The 22,390-nt window shown below is 42.7% G+C and overlaps 1 protein-coding gene across 1 annotated transcript in view; it reads left to right on the forward strand.

Moving 5' to 3' along the window:
* The window catches only part of CIT (citron rho-interacting serine/threonine kinase), a 161,507-nt gene that overhangs the window by 22,307 nt on the left and 116,810 nt on the right, over positions 1-22,390 (forward strand). Inside the window, exons 5-8 of the mRNA XM_077766016.1 lie at positions 4,553-4,695; positions 5,867-5,960; positions 12,570-12,773; positions 14,794-14,947. Of these exons, the coding sequence (XP_077622142.1) occupies positions 4,553-4,695; positions 5,867-5,960; positions 12,570-12,773; positions 14,794-14,947 (595 nt within the window). The remainder of the gene's footprint in view (positions 1-4,552; positions 4,696-5,866; positions 5,961-12,569; positions 12,774-14,793; positions 14,948-22,390) is intronic.

Genomic DNA, 22,390 nt, shown 5'->3' on the forward strand with positions numbered 1-22,390 from the left:
TCAAGGGCACGTTGCTGAAAGGGTGGCCAGCACAGCGTGCCTCTAATGACACCCTGTGCACATTGGAATAGAGTACAAGAACTATTAAATGCTCACCCCCTCCCCACATATGGATATGAGTGGATGGGGGCATGCATGTATGTGCATGTGCGTACATGTGCACACACACGTGCGCATACCCGCGCGCTCTAGTCCTTTGTTTCAAATGCAACACAACTGATGGGCATTGCCATCCTGGTGCTTGGGGTGTAGCTGCAAACCCCAACAGAGAAGCCTCTACTCCTTCCAAACTGAACACATGTAAGATTTGCCCTTTAATTAGTATCTGCAGCTGCTGCCATTAGAAGGGTTTGTCTCTGTTGGCCTGAATGCCTTTGCTTTAAAAGAGCAAGGCCGTTACAGCTCCAAGCCGGGCTTGTTTGTCAGCTGCTCTGCTTTCCCTGCCATCTGCAGAGCTGCCGCATTGTTTAGGGCTGTTTCCCTGCAGGGCCCTTTCCTCCTCCTGTCTCCCCGGCCTTTGATTACCAGGCCTTGGTGATTGCCATTTGGGTGACCTGCAGCTGGTCGCTGTGGGCAGGGACACGTCTCATCCGCGGAACTTTGGTGCCTCTGTGCTGACGGACTGGTTACCTTCCAGCTCTTTGTGGCTGGTGATCTCGTCGTGATGGTCAGAAAGGCTCCAGGTAATCCTTGAAAAAAGCGTCAAGCAGCAGGAGCGTTGGCCCTATTAAGGGCACCTCTTGCCGTGGAAACTTTCTATCTGCTTGAAGCAGGGAGCCACGTTGTCTCCACAACTTCATCAGCAGCGGGACTTAGTACAGTGCTGGGCGGGCCGTGTCAGAAATCACCCCAGTAGCTCCTTAACAGATGCAGGTTTCTGGACCTCACCCACGGTCACTGGGATTTTTAACAAGCTCCCTGAATGGTTGGGATGAGAATGAAGCCTACTTTACCCTTTCATACTGCTTCGTGGTCACTGTTTTTCATTCCTCTAGAATTCCAGCTCCATGAAGGCAAGGGGCTTTTGTCTGTTTTAGTCTCTGCTGTTTTCCTAATATCTAGAACAGTGCCTGACACACAGCAGGCACTCAAAAAAATTTTTTTTGTGTGTGTGTATGAATGTGTTTTTTTCTGTTTTTCAAAAGCAGCTCCCTGGGTGATTCTGATGGGCAGGCAGGTTTGACAAGCCCTGCCCTAGAAGCCTTAACCAGGTTAATTAGGATAAAAGCCACACTCCCGGGGGGATCAGTGCACCTCTGGGTAGTCACAGTCCTGGACAGAGTCACACTTCCAGACAACACCAGGTGCAGTGAGTGGATTGTCTGGCATAGCTTGGGTGGTAACTTTGGCCTTCAGGGGTTTGTAGTGTTCTTCTGACCCTGATATTTGGTTCTTAGCAAGTCATCTGGTATGGAAACTTACAGACTCTGAATTTTTGACTTAAAAATTTTTTTTTTTAATGTTTATTTTTTGACAGAGAGAGAACGAGTAAGCTGGGGAGGGGCAGAGAGAGAGGGAGGGAGAATCCCAAGCAGGCTCTACACCATCAGCACAGAGCCCGACGTGAGGCTTGATCTCATGAACTGTGAAATCGTGACCCGAGCCAGAATCAGGAGTCAGATATTTAACTGACTGAGCCACCCAAGTGGCCCCTTAATTTTTGACTTTTGATGGTGAGTTTGGAGCCTCTTGATTTGGTACCATTTTAAAAAGTCCAGAATGTGTTTTTTTAAAGTGCCCAAGTCCTGTTTTTTATGTCTAAGCTCAACAGCAAGATGCTTGGTTAAGCTTGGCTTGACCACACACAAGCCCCGTTTCCCATCCACTCCATTCATACCAGAATGAGCAACTGTACCCCAGCAGGATAGCCTTGGGCTGGGCATAACACCTTGGGACAGCCAAATTTACTCAGTAAATGTCCACATTAAGTTCTCTAATGGTGGGCACTTGGCATTTTTTAGGGTGGTAATGGGGGATCATGTTGGTGGCTCAAGCCTGATTAGTTTCTTTGATAAGGACCCAGTCTATTTAGAGGTTTGTCATTTTGTGTCTATTTTGTCCCATATTGTGGAACATGCTGCCTCGCAGCTGTTGTAATTTTTGTCACTTGTCTTCCCAATCAACCCTGGTTTTGAAGAAATGAAAAGTTGTTTGACTCAGAAAAGAGTAATCTTAGTTTTGGTGGGGATTTTCAGCTCAGGAAATTGGATCTTCTGAATAAGCTCACAGAATACATATCTTTTTGCCTTTTAAGAGATGGCTCTTATTTTCTGATCTATTTTACTGGTCATTCCAAAATAGAGTCTTCAGGAATAGTTGTGAAGTTGTGAAGTATTAGAGAGCGGTCAGTTTGTGAGCTCCTAAATGTTGTCAGTGGGTGCTATATGTTTGACTCTGTCATCCCTAAACTTACAAGCCATTCTATTTTTAAAATGCTTTTTGTTTATTTTTGAGAGAGAGAGACAGAGACAGAGCATGAGCGGCGGAGGGGCAGATAGAGGGAGACACAGAATCCAAAGCTGGCTCCGGGCTCTGAGCTGTCAGCACAGAGCCTGACCCAGGGCTTGAACCCACGAACGCTGAGATCAGACCTGAGCCAAAGTCGGTCTCTCAACCAACTTGAGCCACCCAGGCGTCCAGAGCCAGGTTAGAAAATTTTTAACTGCGATGTGTTGTCGTAAATATGCATCGTTCCTATTTTAAGGTGTTTTTGTTCTAAAAGCATGAGTACTTCTGTCGTTATTGGTGAATTTTTTTCTTGGGTGGGGAGAATTTTTATTGCCTTTTTAACGGCAATATATGTTTAAAACAGATATGAACATTAGCATTCACCCACATAACCAGGGCCTGTGGAGAACCAGGTTGGGATGAGTGGGCGAGCTGTAGGCAGCCAGGTGGCACCTGCGGGTTCTTCTAGAACTGGGACTGGTAGCTTTCAATCTGCTGTGAATTTGGGGACAGTAAAGGCTGCATTTTAGCTGCCACCCTTTCTACACATCACCCTTCTTGTTCATAAATCAATTTTTTCCAGCGATTACAGTGCAAATGGAACCTCACTCTTCAAATTGTCCAGTATCTAGTTGACTCTCTGCTCCGTGCAAGATGCCATGCGAATGGGGGAGACTCCCCGGTGACACGGAGCCCTTGGGGAGGACAAGCATCCAAGTCACTGGCTCCTCAAGGGTCTCTGGTGTAGGGTTGACGCTGTGCTGGGCAGAAGCTTTACTGGACTAGCCTGGGGCCTCCGCGGATATGTGCAGATGCTCCATGTCTCACTCGACTAGAGCTTTCTTCTAATTCTGGACCAGAAGCAAACAGGAGTTTGGAGGAGGATGGAGAGAATTCACATCCCAAAATTGGCTTCTGGAATGCAGTAGTTGGAGAGATTTAGTATTTTTTTTTTTTTTAAGATGTTTATTTGGATCTTGCCTCTTTCCAGAAAGGGTTTGAGACAACTTAAAACAAAAGACATTTATAGTGTGGCTCACAAAATGGGAAATCAGAGCAAAGGACAAGAAGAGAGCTGAGTAAGAGTGGTCGGAATGTGTCCCAGCCCCTCCCAGCCAGAGAGGAAAGGATCATGCAGCGACAGTCGGCAAAGGAAGGCACCTGACTGGCATTGGAAGACCTTGTTAATGCCAGGGAGGGTATTGTGAGGGAATTAGTCTTATCCTCATTTTACAGTGGATGAAACTGAAAGGCAGAGAGGGGAAGTCACCAGGGTGCAGTTTGTAGCCACCGAGGCAAACCGGCCTCAAAGCCTCAAATATAATATGGATACATTAACAAACGTAATATACATTTTTTTTTTAATCAGAGAAAAGAGGTTCTACTTTATCCTGTATAGGATGTCACTTTCTCTTATCATGGGCAGCTTTCCACGGCAGTTTGAATAGAGTGAGTCTGTTCATTTTTCACATTTACATCTTCTCCCATGTTTTAGATAGGTCATTATTTCAGCAATTTCTTAATGATGGGTATTGGGGTGACTTCCAGGCTTTTTCTCTCTCCTGTGTGACAAACAATGCTACAATGAATCCGTGTGCCTATTGATCCACAAACTACTATAAGTTCCTGTAAGATAAATGGTCAGAAGTGGAATTGTTAGGTCAGAGAGTGTAGGTTTCACATTGAAATTTGTAAGAGGTGGTCAGATGGCCGTTGCGGGGGGGTGGGGGGTGGCAGGGGGAAGGGAAGATTGTATCACATTTGTTGCACCCTTCCTGTGTTCGGCTGGTTGCGGAAAGAAATACTGAAAGACTGAAAAGACTGAAAGACGCCAGAGGGTTTATTGCCCTCCAGCAGTTTCCATCTACACTGTTTTCCAAATCCNCTGGGACTAGTCTTTCATTATATTGATTCTCTTGGGCATCGGATGTAATCTCCTTAGGGCAGGGATCTCATTCTACGTGACTCACAATATGTCTCTCACATCTTAGTTGCTTTGTGGAGACGTTGTAATTATAACACATCAGGCGGCATTTGAGGCTCTAATTGAGATATTCCCTTTTTGGGATGTATGAAGAATGAATAACTTTGGCATTCGACGCAGGTCATGGAATATCAGCCTGGAGGGGACTTGCTGTCACTTTTGAATAGATACGAGGACCAATTAGATGAAAATACAATTCAGTTTTACCTCGCCGAATTGATTTTGGCTGTTCACAGCCTTCATCAGATGGGATATGTGCATCGGTAAGTGAGACTCAGGTAGTATACTGAGAATTTATCTGTATCACCTAACAGTTCCCACAGTAGAATGAATGGATGGATGATTTCAGCATCAAAATAATGCTTCATGCAAATTTTAACCAGTCTTTTAAAAAAATTAATTAATTAACTTATTCATTCTGGGGGAAAGAGTGAGAGAGAGAAAGTGTGTGGGAAGGGGCAGAAAGAGAGGGAGAATGAGAGAATCCCAACCAGGCTGCGCACTGTCAGTGTGGAGACTGATGCGAGGCTTGAACTCATGAACCGGTGAGAGCACGACCTGAGCAAAAACCACGAGCCAGATGCTCAACCAACTGAGCCACCTAGGCACCCCCAAATTTTAACCTGTCTTAACTGTAACTGGCTGAAAGTATACTTTCCAAATGGCAGACCTTTCAGCTTCCTTGTTCAACAGTGAAATAGATCTGTCTAAAATTACAGGGTTCTCAAGTTTGCTAATAAGATCTGTTAGTATAGCTGGTAAGACTGAGAACTCTTGCGTGGGTTCTTTGGGTTAGATGGTAGAAGAACCGAATTTGATTTGCAGAAGGAACTGGCATACCACGTAAGGGCAGAAGCCCATGGGGTTGTACTTATAACCTCACCTGTTAGTAATTTACAAAGGTGTTCTACCCTCAGTTGAAAAGTGTTTCTTTACATCCCTGCTCATGTGACATTTTATGTACATCTGAGAATGTTGTGGGAATGGTTAGGCCAGGAGTTATGAAACCTTGAATAGAATCTCAGGTTTTCCTATTGACTTAGCTACATGACCTTGGGCAAATCCCCTTGTTCTTTCGTAATGTAAAATGCATGTCTCTGGGAGAAATAATCCATCTAATAATTTGCATTTATTCCTTTCCTCTCTGTTCCTCTCTCCCTCCCTCCCTCTCTCCCTCCATCTCTTTTCTTTTTCCTTCTCCTTCCCTTTCTCTTCTTCCTTCTTCTCATCCTCCTCTTTTTTCCTTTTCCTTTTTCTTACTTACGTTGGTTTTGCAGAATGTTTTGCTTATTATTTATATCCATCGATAGGGAGGTCTATGTATAGCAGGACACAGATCCTGAGATTCTTGGCTGAATCGATATCCTAGGTTCACAGTTGCTTGCTGATTGGCGTGGAGAAGGCAACACTAATTTGTGGCCCTGATTTTCTTAGAGACGTCAAGCCTGAGAACATTCTCATTGACCGAACAGGACACATCAAGCTTGTGGATTTTGGATCAGCGGCAAAAATGAACTCAAATAAGATGGTAACAAAATGGAACAAGATAGCTTAATAGAGATTATGCTACAGAGTGTTCTGTGGTCCTTGTAAGTTTGGAAAATATGGGAAAAATTTGAGCCACGTTTTGGAATCTTCCATTTGCCAGTATATGGCAGGATTTCTCCATGGGTGGGGGTGGCGATAGGGACATAGAGCTGTTTCCCAGACTTACTTGACCTTGGCACCGTTTTATGTATTACATCTGTTAATATCCTACAAAACATTTTTAGGAACATTGTTAATAGTTTGTTTAAAAAGGGAAAATGCTTATTTTGTTCTTTTCATCTTCCCTGCTTATTATAGATTGTCTTCTATAATCTTGTTTATCTCAGATCTATTTGTTATGCAGCAAAAATTGAAATAAATCACTGGCACATTTAAACCAAATATCCTTAAGCATTAAGAACCTACTGCGCAAAATGTATTTCGGTGCCCTGGACCTTTGGTAAAAATTAAGCTGTATTCCATGTGCTGAATAGGAAGGCAAGAGGGTGTCTGCTGAGATCAAGAGCAAGAGTACTTTGGGAAAAAGATTACAAAGTGAAAAAAATATATATAAGTTAAAGTCTAATAAAGTTTGTATACTAAAGTGTGAATGTTCATGTCAACTATGCAAAAAAATTGTAGATCTAAGAGAAAATCAACTTAGACTTGAGTCATTTGGAGACCTGGGCAAATTCTTAGGAACTTGGCATTTTATTCCTTCTCAGTAAAATAATGATTCTAGTTGAAATGTACAAATTCAGAGGTTAGGGAGGTTATTCTTTAAAATGCCCCCTTTACCCCCAGCCTCTGAGAGTTAAGTCCTTAGGAAGGGAAATATGTAAAATTGCCTTTTTTGCCCAGGTTCCTTGGAGGAAAGGTGGGTATTGTTAGGCTGATATTAGGAAAAGGCTTGTGTTTATGTTAACTCTTTGCATGCCAGGGTCTGGCCACCCTGTTCTGCAGACCTGAGGCCCACTGGTCTACTTGAGATAATTCACTTCGTGTTCAGATCTTTGGAAAAATAGTCTCCTGCTGCGCCGATTCCCCTCCTCCCCCCAAATTATGTTCTTATAATTGATTCTACTTGATCATTACAATGAGAATTAGGTTATAGGATCAAAGCATTTTATGTTTTAAAAATTATGTGCAGTTCAGAAACAGGCATGAAGGTGTCAGTTTTGAATTAAGAGGAATAAAGCAGAGGAAAAAAGTAATATGAAGGTTTATCATCTAGGATTAAAAAACTTGTACATTGCATGAGTGACCTTAAAAAAACTCCTGCATCTAGAAATAAACTGAAGCATAGGTACATAGTCAGCACCACTGACATTTTGCTCTGGGTGATGCTTTGCTGCGGGGGGCTGTCTATCCTGTATATTCTAGGATATTTAGCTACGTATCCACTAGATGTTAGTAACACCCTCCCCTCCAGTTGCGAAACTAGAAATCTCTCTGGACATTGCTAAGTGTTCCTTGGGAGACAAAATCACCCCTGGTTGAGAACCATTTCAAGTTGGTTGAGAAACATGAGAAAGCTTATTAGTGAGAGCCAGCACTACGTGCTTGCGATAAAACAAAACTACTTGGGAACCTAGATTGTGGTCCAAAGTCCCTACTTGGTAAAGCAGTGGGAATAAAGAGTAAGGCCTGCTTTGTGCATCTGGAATCACTCTCTTCAGAGTCCTTGATGGAGAGACTGGACTTTCCATTCATTTCAGATTTCTGTTTTTTTTTTTTATGTTTTATTTCTGAGAGAGAGAGAGAGAGAGAGAGAGAGCGAGAGAGCGCGAGCCTGAACAGGGGAGGGTCAGAGAGAGAGAGGGAGACACAGAATCTGAAACAGGCTCCAGGCTCTGAGCTGTCAGCACAGAGCCCGACGCAGGGCTCAAACCCACGAACCATGAGATCATGACCTGAGCTGAAGTCGAATGCTTAACTGACTGAGCCACCCAGGTGCCCCTCAGATTTCTGTTTTTTAGGGCTTCAAACCATCCTTTTCAGTTCTTCTAATTGGAACAGCCTTCACTGCAGGTGGGGAGCCTTCCAGAGTCACTCAGGTTTATTTGCAGCTCTGTGCTCAACCCCTGACTAGTCTGGTAAAGGGAAGACGGCACTCAGTCCTACACACTGAGAACAGTCACCTGCTCTCCTCCTCTTTTGGACAAAGGGTCACCTCTCCAGAACTTTGTACTTTTAGGGCCAGAATGTGACAAGCTCATAGAAGGGTATTTTTAGCATTGTTTTCAGTGCAAAGTCCCTTTAATTATGGAAGACGAATCTACAGCCTAGGTGAAGTCCAGTATAGATATAGAATTATACCTTTTATTTTATTTTATTGTTGTATTTTTGGTGGGTTAAACATATTTCCTTTAAGTAGAATGTTTTCTAGGCCAAAGGAGTCTCTCAATATTTTTTGTTCCCAAAAATATACCATATGTAATCTACGTTTACTGAAATTCACTTATGTTACTCACCCAAAATCAATTAATCCTTTTTTCTCCTACTCCCAAATATTATCTACAAATTTTAGGTATTTGTGACTCTTAGATCTTTTGGGTTTTCCATCTTCCATTGTCATTATTCCAAGCTTTTTAGTCAGAATGTTGCTTTGGGGTAGTCTCTTTACTAACACAGGGACCCATACTACCTAGAGGTTTGGTTGGTGAGCTGAGACATGCCCTTGACCTGCACTGTGACTTTGGTCACCCACTTCACCTTATTAGAGTCTCAAAGAGTGGCAAATAGTAAGCTTCCAACCTGCCTCTTTCAGAGAGACCTTTGTAAGGAGATTGTAAATAAAGAGCAGTATAGCATGTTAAGTGTTAATGAGCCTCATTTAGCGGTTGGAAACCCATAGGAGATAGACTTCTTTGAGATTTATGTAGGAGTGAAAAGATTTTATTCCATTTCCCCAAGAGGAACAACATAGTGAGATACCTTCCCTCCCTCCTTCTGCAGGTAGATGTTTCTGCCCTGGGCAGCTACATCGGGAAGGTTAGGTTGAAATCGGTTTTTAAATTTTTTTATTTTTTTTATATGTTTATGTATTCTTTCAGAGAGGGGGAGAGAACACGAGCAAAGTAGGGGCAGAGAGAGACAGAAGCTGAAGCAGGCTCCAGGCTCTGAGCTGTCAGCACAGAGGCTGATGTAGGGCTTGAACTCACAAACTGTGAGATCATGACCTGAGCCGAAGTCAGACGCTTAACCTCCTGAGCCACCCAGGTGCCCCCGAATAGTTTTATGTTTAATAAGCATTTTAGGGGAAGAGGATTGGGAGGAGGCAGACTGTGGTTTTCTTACTTTTCATCTGCTTTCTGCTTGTAAAGGAATCTAAGTTAATCCTTTTTTTTTTTCCTTAACTTCTCTATCTCCTGAAATATGGCTCAGTCTTCTGTCTCCTTGTCATTTTCTTATTATCTCCTGCTGAACTGGTGTATTTTCTTTCCTATCAAGACAGTGAGCTTTAACTAAAGTTAATTATCAGATGGTATACTGTCAGAAAGCCTGGCTCCCAGTGCATGGCTCCACTTAAAATTTTTTTTTAATGTTTTTTTTTTTTTTTTTTTTTTAATTTTTTTTTTTAAATTTTTTTCCCCNAGCCCGACGCGGGGCTCGAACCCACAAACCGCGAGATCATGACCTAAGCGAAAGTCGGAAAGTCGGACGCTTAACCGACTAAGCCACCCAGGCGCCCCAATGTTTTTTTTTTTGAGAGGGAGAGAGACAGTGTCAGTAGGGGAGGGGCAGAGAGAGGGAGACAGAAACCAAAGCAGGCTCCAGGCTCTGAGCTAGCTGTCAGCATAGAGCCCGATGCGGGGCTCAAACCCAGGAACCAAGAGATCATGACCTGAGCCGAAGTCAGATGCTTAACCAACTGAGACACCGAGGTGCCCCATACATGGCTCCACTTTTAATATCTCACCCAGATTAGCTGGCTGTGAATTGCCACCAGAAGAGAGTGAAACCATCTTGCAAAATCCTTGTCAGGATGGTGGCATTTTGTGTTAAATGGATTTTATATGCTTGGAGGTCAATAGCTAATGGAAATTTAGCAGTCATTAAAGTGTCATTAAAAACCTTTGTTAATTACTATTAAGTACTTAATGTACTTTACATAGGAGATGTTCATAAGGGAAGCTCGAAATATTTTCCCTTAAAATATAGAAAATGATAAAGTGATTAGACATAAATGTGTATAATCATATCTGTTATGGGGCAGGAATTAGAGAGTTATCTAACCCACTTGGATAAATCTAATCATGAGTTTGAAAATAAGACATTGATGACTTATGCCCTGTGCTACATTATGCTGATAAACATGACCCCATCCAGTTTCTTCTTTGACTCTTGGTTGTGACCAAGTGACCAATCCCCGTGCACTGCAAACAAGGAGAACTGAATATTCCCAAACAATCTAGTGTGATAATAAAACCCAGCAAGTGCAAGCAGTGCATATTTGAGGATTGCATATTAATGGTTCTGCAAGGTAATTAGGCATAAAGGGTAAGCGTTTAATCAATGATGACATTGCAGTTCTTCTCTTGTTTTCATATTTAAAAACTACTTTTATTTCTCATTGTCAGTGTTGAGGGTTTTTATCAAAACCCTGTAGTTTAATCTGAATCCTGTGCTGAGCTCATTAACATTTACATACACATTAAAAGACAAAAGTCTTAGCTCAGGCTCTCCAGCATCAAGGCTTCCTCTTGACTTAAGCTACTTTCAGTTCCTCAGGCGTAAGGCACCCTATCTTAGACCAGATACCATGTCCTTTCTCCCTACTTTTGTGTATCAACAATGGCCCTTGGCTTTCTTGGGCAGTATGGCCATCCAACCATCCCCGTGGGTACTTGGAGTGGAAATTCTATTTTTTTTTAAGATTTTATTTTTTTAAAAGTAATCTCTACACCCAATGTGGGGCTCGAACTCACAGCTTTGAGATCAAGAGTTGCGTGCTCCGCTGAGCCAGGTGTCCCCCAGTGGAAATTCTGTTTCCCAGAGCAACAGATGAATGGTGTAAAGAATAACAGTATCACACTGCTGTCTGGATTTAGGATTTGGAAAAACCTATAGTGGGCTTGAGAAAAGGGGTGAAAAGAGAAGGAGTAGGGAGAATGGGTCTATTTCCTATAACCATGGGTCTTTGGGGCCAGGGAATGGAGAAGATTAAAGTCATGAGCTGGAAGAGCTTGGGTGTCTGTCCCTAGGGAGGGCGACTCAGTTCCCCGTCAAATCAAAGCAGAGCAAATTGCCTTTCTTGATACAAAGCCTAGCCTTTCAGATGTGTGTCCATACCTACAAAATACCTAAGGTTGCTTAGGGGCACTCAACATCCTTTAAGAGGGAGAAAGTTCTTTTGTGCCCATGTAACTGCTGAAGTGAGAGAAGCCTCTTTAAAGGCAGGGCTATTGGATAGATGTAGGATTATTGGTCAGCACAGTATATGACTAACATCAGGCCCTTTCTGTGTTGATGGAGAAGTCAAAGAGGCAATCCTTAGCCTTCAAATTTCATGGCTCAATAAGACTTCAAAATAATATTGAAGGCTGAGAGCATTGCTGGCTTCCTCTGTTGTCTAGGAAGTGGCTCAGGGGAGGGGGGTGCAGAAAATCCTTCATCAGGCCTCATTTCAAGAAATAAAGGACTTGTAAACACTAAAACAGTCAAAAGGACAAATTCTCAGAAAAAAGGACAGTTCTTTAAATAGGATAGATTTAGCTTTAGAAAAAGACCTATTACGTTGTCCTAACCTTTGCGAGGTTGGGTGCTTGAGTGCCACTGGATTGGAGGGCTCTGGATTTTTTTTTTTAATTAAAAAAATTTTTGTTTATTTCTGAGAGAGAGAGAGACAGCATGAGCAGGGGAGGGTCAGAGAGAGAAGGAGACACAGAATCCGAAGTAGGCTCCAGGCTCTGAGCTGGCTGTCAGCACAGAACCCGATGCGGGGCTCGAACCCACACACCGTGAGATCATGGCCTGAGCCGAAGTCGGACGCTCAACCGACTGAGCCATCCAGGCGCCCCATGGAGGGCTCTGGATTTCTGAACAGTGAGGAGGCGACCAAGGAACATGAGTTGGGGGTGAGGGAAATGAACTCATTAACATTTGACTCTGGTGGAAGATATTTATCATGTCTTGCCCCATGGGTGGCTTGAAGTAGGAATGTTAATTCCAAATATTTAAACTTGACATACAGTGCCTTTGCAATATCGTGTTGCCCTAGCTAGCTGCCAGGTTTTCAGTAATGGGTAGATTCATATTTAAGATTTATTATGATTTTGCTGTTTTCATAAGTAAGGGAAGTACTGTGTAACACGTATCAGGAAAGACATCTTCCGTTCTATCCCCACTTCTCATCTGTGTAACCAAAGGGCGTATATCATCAACAACTTTTGCCCTTTTGCCTTTGGATTATATTATGTACTTTTTTTTTTTTTTAATTAGTAAATCGTTTGCATTTCCTGACAGCATGCCACTCGACAGAAGGCTTAAGTGCCTGGGGAGAATAGTAATCAGTGGCAAATCAGCTAGCGTCTGAAATGTGGCTGTTGGCAATCTATTTGAGAATAATTGAAAGTTTGCTGTGTTCATCTTATTTATGGGTTTCCAGGTGAACGCCAAACTCCCGATTGGGACTCCAGATTACATGGCCCCTGAAGTATTGACCGTGATGAACGGGGACGGAAAAGGCGTCTATAGCCTGGATTGTGACTGGTGGTCGGTGGGAGTTATTGCTTATGAGATGGTTTATGGAAGGTCCCCATTCACCGAGGGGACCTCAGCCAGAACCTTCAATAACATCATGAATTTCCAGGTAAAGAGCCATTAGTAGGTTTTGAAGTCATATTGAGAACCGTCATTTAAAAATGAACATTTGTAATGTAAATCAGTAGCTCTGGATAATAACAGCAAATACTTATAAAGCACTTTGTGCTAAAAGCTGTCCTAAGCGCTTTAGTGATTGTATTTTATTGACTCTCAGCTGCCAGTCATTGTAAGCCTATGCCATTATTTTAGGTACCATTAAAAAAGAAAAACTGTTGCCAATTAATCTATGATATTTCATTGGTTATAAAATACATTTGATTTCAGTGCTGTTAAGGGAATAGCCGAGTCCTAGACTTGATGAAATATAGTTCATTAACTTGGCTAATCCTCAAACAATGGAAGAGGTAGATATTGTTTCCATTTTACAGATGAGGAAACCAAAGCACAGAATGGTTAAGTAACTTGCCTAGAATGACACGGTTAGTCTGGCCTGGAAGTCCACGTTCTTGATGTTATGCTATGTTGTTTCTCAGTATGACTAGCTGTCGAATATGGCAGTAAATTTGCTTGGGGACAGGAACTAGAAACACAGGAATATATATGAAGTAGAAGCAAAACTATTTTCTAATAACTATACATTCTAGTATATTAAGTCCATTTCTCTCTTTTTATTAAAAATTTTTTTTATAGTTTATTTTTGAGACAGAGTATGAGAAGGGGGGCGGGCAGAGAGAGAGGGAATCACAGAATCTGAAACAGGCTCCAGGCTGTGAGCTGTCAGCACAGAACCTGATGTAGGGCTCAAATCCACGAACTGCAAGATCATGACCTGAGCCAAAGTTGGACGCCCATCTCTCTCTCTCTTTTTTTTTTTTTTTAGGTTTTTTAATGTTTATTTTTGAAGGAGAGAAAGAACATGAGCTGGGGAAGAGCAGAGAGAGGGAGACACAGAATCCAAAGCAGGCTCCAGGCTCTGTCTGAGCTGTCAGCATAGAGCCCACTGTGGGGCTTAAACTCACAAACTGTGAGGTCATGACCTGAGCTGAAGTTGGACACTTAGCTGACTAAGCCACCCAGGCACCCCCCATTTCTCTTTTTTAAAATGTTTATTTAATATTTTGAGAGAGAATCCTAGCAGGTTCTGCGCTGTGAGTGCAGAGCCCGACATGGGGCTCAGTCCCATGACTGTTAGATTATGACCTGAGCTGAAATCAAGAGTTGGACACCCAACTGAATGAGTCACCCAGGCACGCCTATGAACCCCATTTCTTTAGGATATGATAAGTATGCATGTTTTAGTCTCAACTGAAAGAAGGAAGAGAAATTTCAGTTTGTTCTAGCTCACCCAATTTCATCTTTCTGGAATGCTTAATGCACATTTTCTTACGTGTAATACAGATTTTATATTCTTAATACATACATACATTACTTTTTATTCTTGAATCTCCTCTTGAGTTAAAGTTTCCCCTTGGATGACTCTTGGGCCCAATTTATTTCCTTCATTTCAATCCATTCGTTCAGTAATGAGTGAATGGCACTAGACACAGGTAGCAGATTTGTAGTGTTGAGTGAGAAGAAGGCTCTCTCTGCCTTCCTTCCCTGTTATCACACGGAAATCACAGTGCACTGTGTTTGTGCAGAAGTAGATTACAGAGTTAGGGGGGGAGTGGCAGTGATCCGGCGGAAGAGGGGTGCGGGCTGGGGAGGGTGTTCTAGGCAGAGAGAACAGCATGATTTGTTCAGGAAGCTTTAAATAGCTCATCATTGTTGGACAGCAAAGAGCGAGATGGGGAGCGTAGCTACATGAGACAGGAGAGAGGAGCGGGGTCAAATCATGAAGGATATTGAGCCCTTGCAAAGGGACTAGGCCTATTGATGTGAACAAGCCATTTATTTTGGGAACATGCCTTTGGTCCAAAGTTAAGAGGGCAAAAAAACTTCCTTCTTTTAACAAAAAGAGAAACTTGCATATATGAGAAATACTTTTGGGGGAGGGGGTACATGAGAAGCCGAATTTGGTAAGGGAGTAATTATTCTATTATTGTTTTGTTTTTTTTTTGGAATAGCGGTTTTTGAAGTTTCCAGATGACCCCAAAGTTAGCGGTGAATTACTTGATCTGATTCAGAGTTTGTTGTGTGGCCAGAAAGAGAGACTGAAGTTTGAAGGCCTTTGCTGCCACCCTTTCTTCTCCAAAATCGACTGGAATAACATTCGTAACTGTGAGTAGGGATTTGGTCTTTGCCTTCTGGTGTTGGGATTAAGTGTAAACACTTAAGAATGATCTGAAATTACTCTGGTCTGCAGAAGGTGGTATAAATTATATAAGTAAGGGCCTCAATTATCTCCAGGGGGATAGAAAAGGCTAATGATGTAGCTGTCTGTAAGTGGTAGTTCTTCTTTAAATTTGTTTGCACAGAATGGGGTCATTTATCAAACTCTGTGCTTAAGTGGCCTTCAACACATCATCCCTCAGGAAGTTAGAGGTACAGATTGATGGAGTTCAAGGGTTGCCTCTTGGCTTGACAGTTTCTTTTCAGACCTACGTATTTCCTTCATAGATGAGGAAAAAAGACTCAAAAATGAGGCAAAGTGCCAGGTTGCTCTGCGAATGGCTGAGCCTGCACTAAACCTGTAAATGCCTCTCTGTGTTCATATGCTTTCCTCAGAAACATTTTGTCTTTGCTCACAAGCCTGTAAATCTGTAACATAAGACGCATAGCGGATTCATTCATACACACGTCACTTTGGAATCAATGAGTACAAATGAAATTCATTAAATACAGGGATCTGATTTATTATTGACAAAACCAAAATGCTCAGGTTTTTACAAACTGGTGATTTTTCAGGCACCTGGGTGGCTTAGCTGGTTGAGCATCCAACCGGTCATGATCTTCTGGTTTGTGAGTTTGGGCCCTGCATAAGCCTCTCTGCTGTCCATATGGAGCCTCTTCTGGATCCTACATATTCCCCCCCCCATCCTTCTCCCGCTTGTACAGGCGCGCGCTCTCTCTCTCTCTCTCTCTCTCAAAAATAAATAAACTTAAAAAAAAACCAAATTGATTTTTTTAACCTTTTTTATTTTTGGATGTGTTGATTGAATGTGCCAGTGATTAGCATAGATTAGAGCTGGTAGGAAGGCATTTGGTCTGAGTGGTTTTGTTTTCCTAATTTTTAAAAAAAATTATTTCTTTTTGAGAGAAAGAGAGCGAGAGAGAGCAAGAGCATGAACGGGAAGGGCAGAGAGAGATGGAAAGTTTTTTTAATTTTTAAAAAATATTTATTTATTTTTAAGAGAAAGAGCATGAGCAGGGGAGGGGCAGAGAGAGAGGGAGACACAAAATCCAAAGCAGGCTCCAGGCTCTGAGCTGTCAGCACAGAGCCAGACATGGGGCTTGAACTCCGGGGCCGTGAGATCATGACCTGAGCTGAAGTCGGAAGCTCAGGGAACTATGCCACCCAGGCGCCCCTGTTTGAGTGTTTTATCTTTGGTGATGAGTGGAGATGGGAAGTGGAATCCATTTCTAGGTGTCAAAACCAGACTTCTAGTTGGAGCCATGTTGTAATTGTAATGTATGAGTTGGGACAATGAGCATTGTCCAGTTGAAAGCCATTTTGATGGTTTCTCTAACCTGCTGCCCAAATATTTAAGTAGGCTACATTTTTATAAATCTGCTTTAGCAATTTTATTTTTCATCTGGTAGCCACATTGCTTAATTTTTCTAATCTTCAGGCATCAATCCCCAAATCTTCCAAGGTTCAGGGCTTTTAATCAACTATATTTTCAGGGCAGTCTTCTTTTTTGCTTTTAGAAGGATTTGATACATTTATCTTTTAGATGCTGTTCAAATACTCAGTCTTTTCTTGCCTTGCCCTTTTACCTCTGTAGTCTTTTATTATTATTTTTTAATGGTTATCCATGGGGCGCCTGGGTGGCTTAGTTGGTTAAGCGTCCGACTTTCGCTTAGGTCATGATCTCGCGGTTCGTGGGTTCGAGCCCCGCGTCGGGCTCTGTGCTGACTGCCAGCTCAGAGCCTGGAGCCTGTTTCAGTCTGTGACTCCCTCTCTCTCTGACCCTCCCCTGCTCACACTGTCTCTCTCTCTCCTAGAAATAAATAAAACATTAAAAAAAAAATAATGGTTATCCATTTATTTTTGAAAGAGAGAGAATATCCCAAGCAGGTTCCGTGTTGCCAGTGCAGATCCTATGTGGGGCTCGATCTCATGAACCACAAGATCATGATGTGAGCAGAAATCAAGTCAGATGCTTAACAGACTGAGTCACCCAGGTGCCCCATCCTTTCTTTTCTTTTCCTTTCTTTTCTTTCTTTTTCTTTTCTTTTTTTTTTTAAGAGTGAGTGATATTCCCTTGTATGTGTGTATACATACTACAACTTCTTTATCCATTCATCCATTGATAGACATTTAGATTGTTTCCATATCTTGGCTATTGTGAATAATGCTGCCATGAACAGGAGAGCACAGATCTTTCTTTGAGGTACTGATTTCATTTTCTTTGGGGGTTCAATTAGAAGAGGGATTGCTGGATCATATGGTAGTTCTATTTTTAGTTTTCAAGCAACCTCTATATGGTTTTCCTTAGTGGCTGCAACAATTAACCTTACCAACAGTGTGAAAGAATTCCCTTTTCTCCACATTCTTACCAACACTTGTTATCTCTGGTCTTTTTGATCACAGTCATCCTAATAGGTGTGAAGTGATATCTCATTGTGGTTTTGATTTGCATTTCCCTGATGATGACTGATGTTGAGCACCTTTTCATATACATATTGGCCATCTGTATGTCTTCTTTTTCTTTTTTTTCAAAATTTTATTTAAATTTTAGTTAACATATAGTATAATACTAGTTTCAGGAGTAGAATTCAGTGATCGATCATTTACAGCACCCAGTGCTCATTGGAGCAAGTGCCCTCCTTAGTACCCACCACTCATCTAGCCCATTCCCCACCCACCTCCCCCCATCAACCCTGTGTTCTCTATTGTTAAGAGTCTCTTGTGGGTTGTTTCCCTTTCTTCTCTTCTCACCCCCTTCCCATATGTTCATCTGTTGTTTCCTAAACTACACATATGAGTGAAATCATATGGTATTTGTCTTTTCTCTGACTGATTTTGCTTAGCATAGTATACTCTAGCTCCATCCACATTGTTGCAAATGGCAAGATTTCATTCTCTTGGATGGCTGAGTAACATTCCATTGTATATATACCACATCTTCTTTATCCATTCATCAGTCGATGGACATTTGGGCTCTTTCCATAATTTGGCTGTTGTTGATGCTGCTGCTATAAACATCAGAGCACATGTACCCCTTTGGATCAATATTTTTGTATCCTTTGGGGTAAATACCTAGTAGTGCAATTGCTACATCATAGGGTAGTTCTATTTTTAACTTTTTGAGGAAGCTACATACTATTTTCCAGAATGGCTACAGCAGTTTGCATTTTTGTCAACAGTGTAAGAGGGCTCCCCTTTCCCTACATCCTTGCCAACACGTGTTATTTCCTGTGTTGTTAATTTTAGCTATTCTGACAGGTGTGAGGTGCTATCTCTTTGTGGTTTTGGTTTGTATTTCCCTGATGTGTTTGTCTTCTTTAGAAAAATGTCTTTTCATGTCCATTGCCCTGAATCTTGATTCTTAAAAATCTTGATGGCTTTTGTGGACTTCTAACTCCCACTACGGTGGCTCTAGAGTGTCACGAAGTATGTTTCCTTAAAAAAAAAAAAAAAAAAAAAAAAAGTCTTTTAATTTTAATTACCCTCTTATTTGGGAATAATAATAGGTTCATAGAAAAGTTGCAAAGATAGTACAGAGAGTTCCCACATACCCTTCTCCTAGCGTCTCCTCATGTTATAACATCTTACATAACGATGCCACATTTGTCAAAACTAAGATTAATATTTGCATATTACTATTAATTAAACTTCAAGCTTTATTCTGATTTCACTGGTTTCTCCACTCATGTCTCTGTTTCAGGAGTCTAGTCCAGGGGGGCCATACTACAGGCACCTGCAGTAGGTACCCACTTAGCGTAGCTCAGCCAGTGAGTGGCATCTTCATGTGCACTGAGGATTGGGAGCACGTTTTCCTGGAAGTCCCGTGGCATCCCTGACAATGGGGAGAGACACGGTATTCACTGAGCCTCTGCTCGCAGATTTCCCTGTTGGCAGGGAAATTCAGAGTTTCCCTAGCAGAGTAGACCAACCTCCGATCCCTGCACGTTTGCAGTCACCTTGGGGTTGTGTGATTGAACATTGTTGGGCTCCATGCTCTTTGAGCTACTTTCTAACTAGGTAACGCTAACAGAAATCATCCCTTTGTCCAATCCCAGTTTTTCATGAATGCACGTTGAGTGGCTTTCATTAAGCAAAACTCTTGAAGCCATTGGGTTTCCCGAGTTTATGGTTGCTGCCTTCGACGCCTTGTGGTTCCAGGGTACCAAATATTTCTACTTTCCACACATAAGACTGTCCCTTGATGAAAGCAACATTAGCCTTTCTGCTGCCTCACCCCTAATTCTTCTTTTTCTTGTTGTAACCAATGAAAGGAAGTACTGCTTAACACAGCAGGTAATAATCTTCTAAAATTCATTATCTCAAGAGGTGGTCCTGGCAGGATATATGAATGCAGGTTTAAGAAGGGTCTGGACAAATTTATGAATGACAGAATCGGGAGTGGCTGCTGAGGGGAACTGGGACATCCCTTGGCTTTCACACTGAAGTCAGACAGAACATCTGCGTCCCCCTGGGTCCAGCCTCTTAGGGTTGCTCCGGGCAACAGTATGTGAACCAGGAACCTAACCCAGTTCAGGAACCCTTATTCTCTCAGCAAGTCAAAAGCTTTGTGATGAGTTACTGCCCCATGAAGGTCACCAGGCGCCCATTACCCTGATGTTTCATTCCCAGCTTCCCGAGATCAGATGTCAGCTTGTGTTTTCAGCTGCTTATTATTATCATCATTATTTCAAGGCGGCTTTCCAAGTTCCAGTGGGAGACTTCTTAAGTATACTGGCTGCTCTGGACTTTGTAATTCTGGTGATGTTTCCACTATTGGGCAAGAGTCTGATGGTACCCAGCCTGATATTTTCTGGGCTTCTGGAATGCTGAGGCCAATCAGAGAGCCTCTATCATTCATGCTTTTGGGGTTATGCCTCCATTTCCTGGCATCATGCACCTGCTCCTGTCAGTGGGGACGTTTTGCTGCCTGGTGCGCTTTTCTAGTCACATCTGTTAAAATATCTTCCTTGCACAGACATAGTGATGTCACCAGAACCAGCATGCTCGTCCCTTTTATCCAAGACTGTTATGTCCCAACAGTGGGGAATGCGAAGCCTGAGTATGGATTGTGGAAACATCCTGGAACGTCTGTGGTTAATGCTCAGATTTGTCTGTTACTTACGACTCAGGCTTCTTCTCCTAAATGATGTTCCTTTCTCTATTCTCAGAAAGACATGGTTATTGTAAAATGATTGTGAGTTTTCAGGTCCTTAGCATTTGTGAGCAGAGAGTACATTTCATTTCCACTGGTAGTGAGCGACGTGGTGGTATTCTCATGCTGTGAACACTGAGATATTCCCCTGCTGATAGGTCTCCTTTTTGTCATCGATGATCATTATGTGCTACCAGGCCCTGAATGGCCATTATAAAACCACAAATGCACAGTCCTGTGGTTGCTCAATAAACCTGGTGCACGATGGCCTTTGGTTTAAAGGAAGAGGATTTCGTGGCTTCGTAGCCTCAGGTGAAATCTTTACATATGGTTGTGTGCAGAAATAAGCACCATGTAAGCACTCACTGGACATTTTATTCCCGTCCTTAATATGGTAGGAAGTATGGGTCAAGTCACCCCCACTAGATGCCAGCCACTAGGTGTTTAAATACATCACACTGTATGACTTCAAAACAATTCTGTCAGAGGTAAAGATTATGATACCCATATTACAGATATGGACACTATGCTAACCTGTCTCTGGTCACGTAGCGAGTGAGAGGATCCGGATCTGGATCGAGGGCTGTGTGACTCTAGCTCCCACGCTCTTTCTACAGGACGAGGTATGCCTTAGCCTGGGTCGTTGTTGTTCGTAATGATGTTTGTGGTGATGACGAATAATAAACCGTGTCACACTAGGAAGTGCTTCCGTCTCTGCATCCGTGTAGCACATCCGGAATTGCAGTAATTTCTGAATCTGTAGGACTACCTTCTTCCTCACTGTGGTAAATGTAGCTCTGTTGATGGACAAATTTGGATACGGTCCTGCCTTCAGGGAACTTAGAGTCTAAGCTTCAGGTCCTCTGCTTACATAGATCTCTGTTCCTGTTAAATTGCCGTAGCTCAAAATCATAGAAAGGTTAATGCTTAGTAGGTCACTCATTGGCTTTTATATACCTGATTTTAAACAAAATATCGACTATGACCTCGTGACCCCTTCCCTGCATACTGCATACGGCATCCTGTTCTTCCTCCTAATCTGTTACCCTCCCCAAGTCTCACATTTAGCCTGGGAAAGGACAGTGTTGGATTCAAGACCCACTTCCAAAATTGGGGTATCTAGTCATGGGATGAATTGACAGGACCCGATTCATATTTTCTGGCTATTAGAACAGGATTTCTTAACCTTGGCACTGACAACATGTGGGACCAGACAATTCTTTGTGGTGAGGCTGTTATGTGAATGCAGGATATTTGGCAGCACCCCTGGCCTTTAACCCCATACATGCCAGAAGCACCCCTCCCCCATGCAGTTTGTGACAACCTGATAGGTCTCCAGACATTGCCCAGTGTCTGTTGGGGGCTGCAGCCGCCCCTGCTAGAGAACCAGTCATTTGGAGGAATCGGCCGGGTTGTTACCAGGAGAGAAAACATTGCAGTAATCAGAATCACTCATGACGGCTGTCACTAACAAGCAGCGGACCGTAGTCCAGACTGTGGTTGGATTTGGTGCATGGTCTGTGGACCAGCAGCGTCGGCATCGCCTGGGAGCTTGTTAGAGATGCAGAGACTCAGGCCCCTCTAGACCTGCTGAATCAGAGGCTGCACTTTAACAAGATCCCCAGAAATAAGATCCCTGTGCCTATTAGCATTTGCAAAGCCCCGCAAGAGGAGAAAATGCATTCTGTCAGCCTTAGAGTTTCTCCTTCATCTTTGCGGGGTCCTTCATTTTGTCCTCTGGGCTCAGGAGAAGGGAAGACTGCTTTTTGGCTGAGGCCTTCCATGGGTGGATGGAACTGCTTAGAAATGCTGGATTTTAGGCTCTGCTTTTGAGGGATTTAAAGCTTTTTTTCTCAGATGGACTTTTCAAACTTCGTATCTTTCAAGATGGTGGCTTAATTTAATCTCCACCTGCTGATAGCAAGTAAGTGGTTGTAAAAAGGCGTTTTTATGCCTTCCACTCCACATCCTGCACGCAGTGTACTGTTGTCCCATATTTACCTAAAATTTTTTTTTAATGTTTATTTTTGAGAGAGAAAGAGAGAGTACAAGTAGGCAAGGGGCAGAGAGAGAGGGAGACACAGAATCCAAAGCAGGCTCCAGGTTCTGAGCTGTCGGCATAAAACCCAGCACGGGGCTTGAACTCATGAACCGTGAGATCGTGACCTGAGTTGAAGTTAGATGCTTAACCGGCCAAACCACCCAAGTGCCCCCCGCC

The sequence above is a fragment of the Crocuta crocuta genome, unplaced genomic scaffold (genome assembly GCF_008692635.1).
Source record: "Crocuta crocuta isolate KB4526 unplaced genomic scaffold, BGI_CrCroc_1.0 scaffold339, whole genome shotgun sequence".
In the NCBI taxonomy this organism is placed as follows: Eukaryota; Metazoa; Chordata; class Mammalia; order Carnivora; family Hyaenidae; genus Crocuta; species Crocuta crocuta.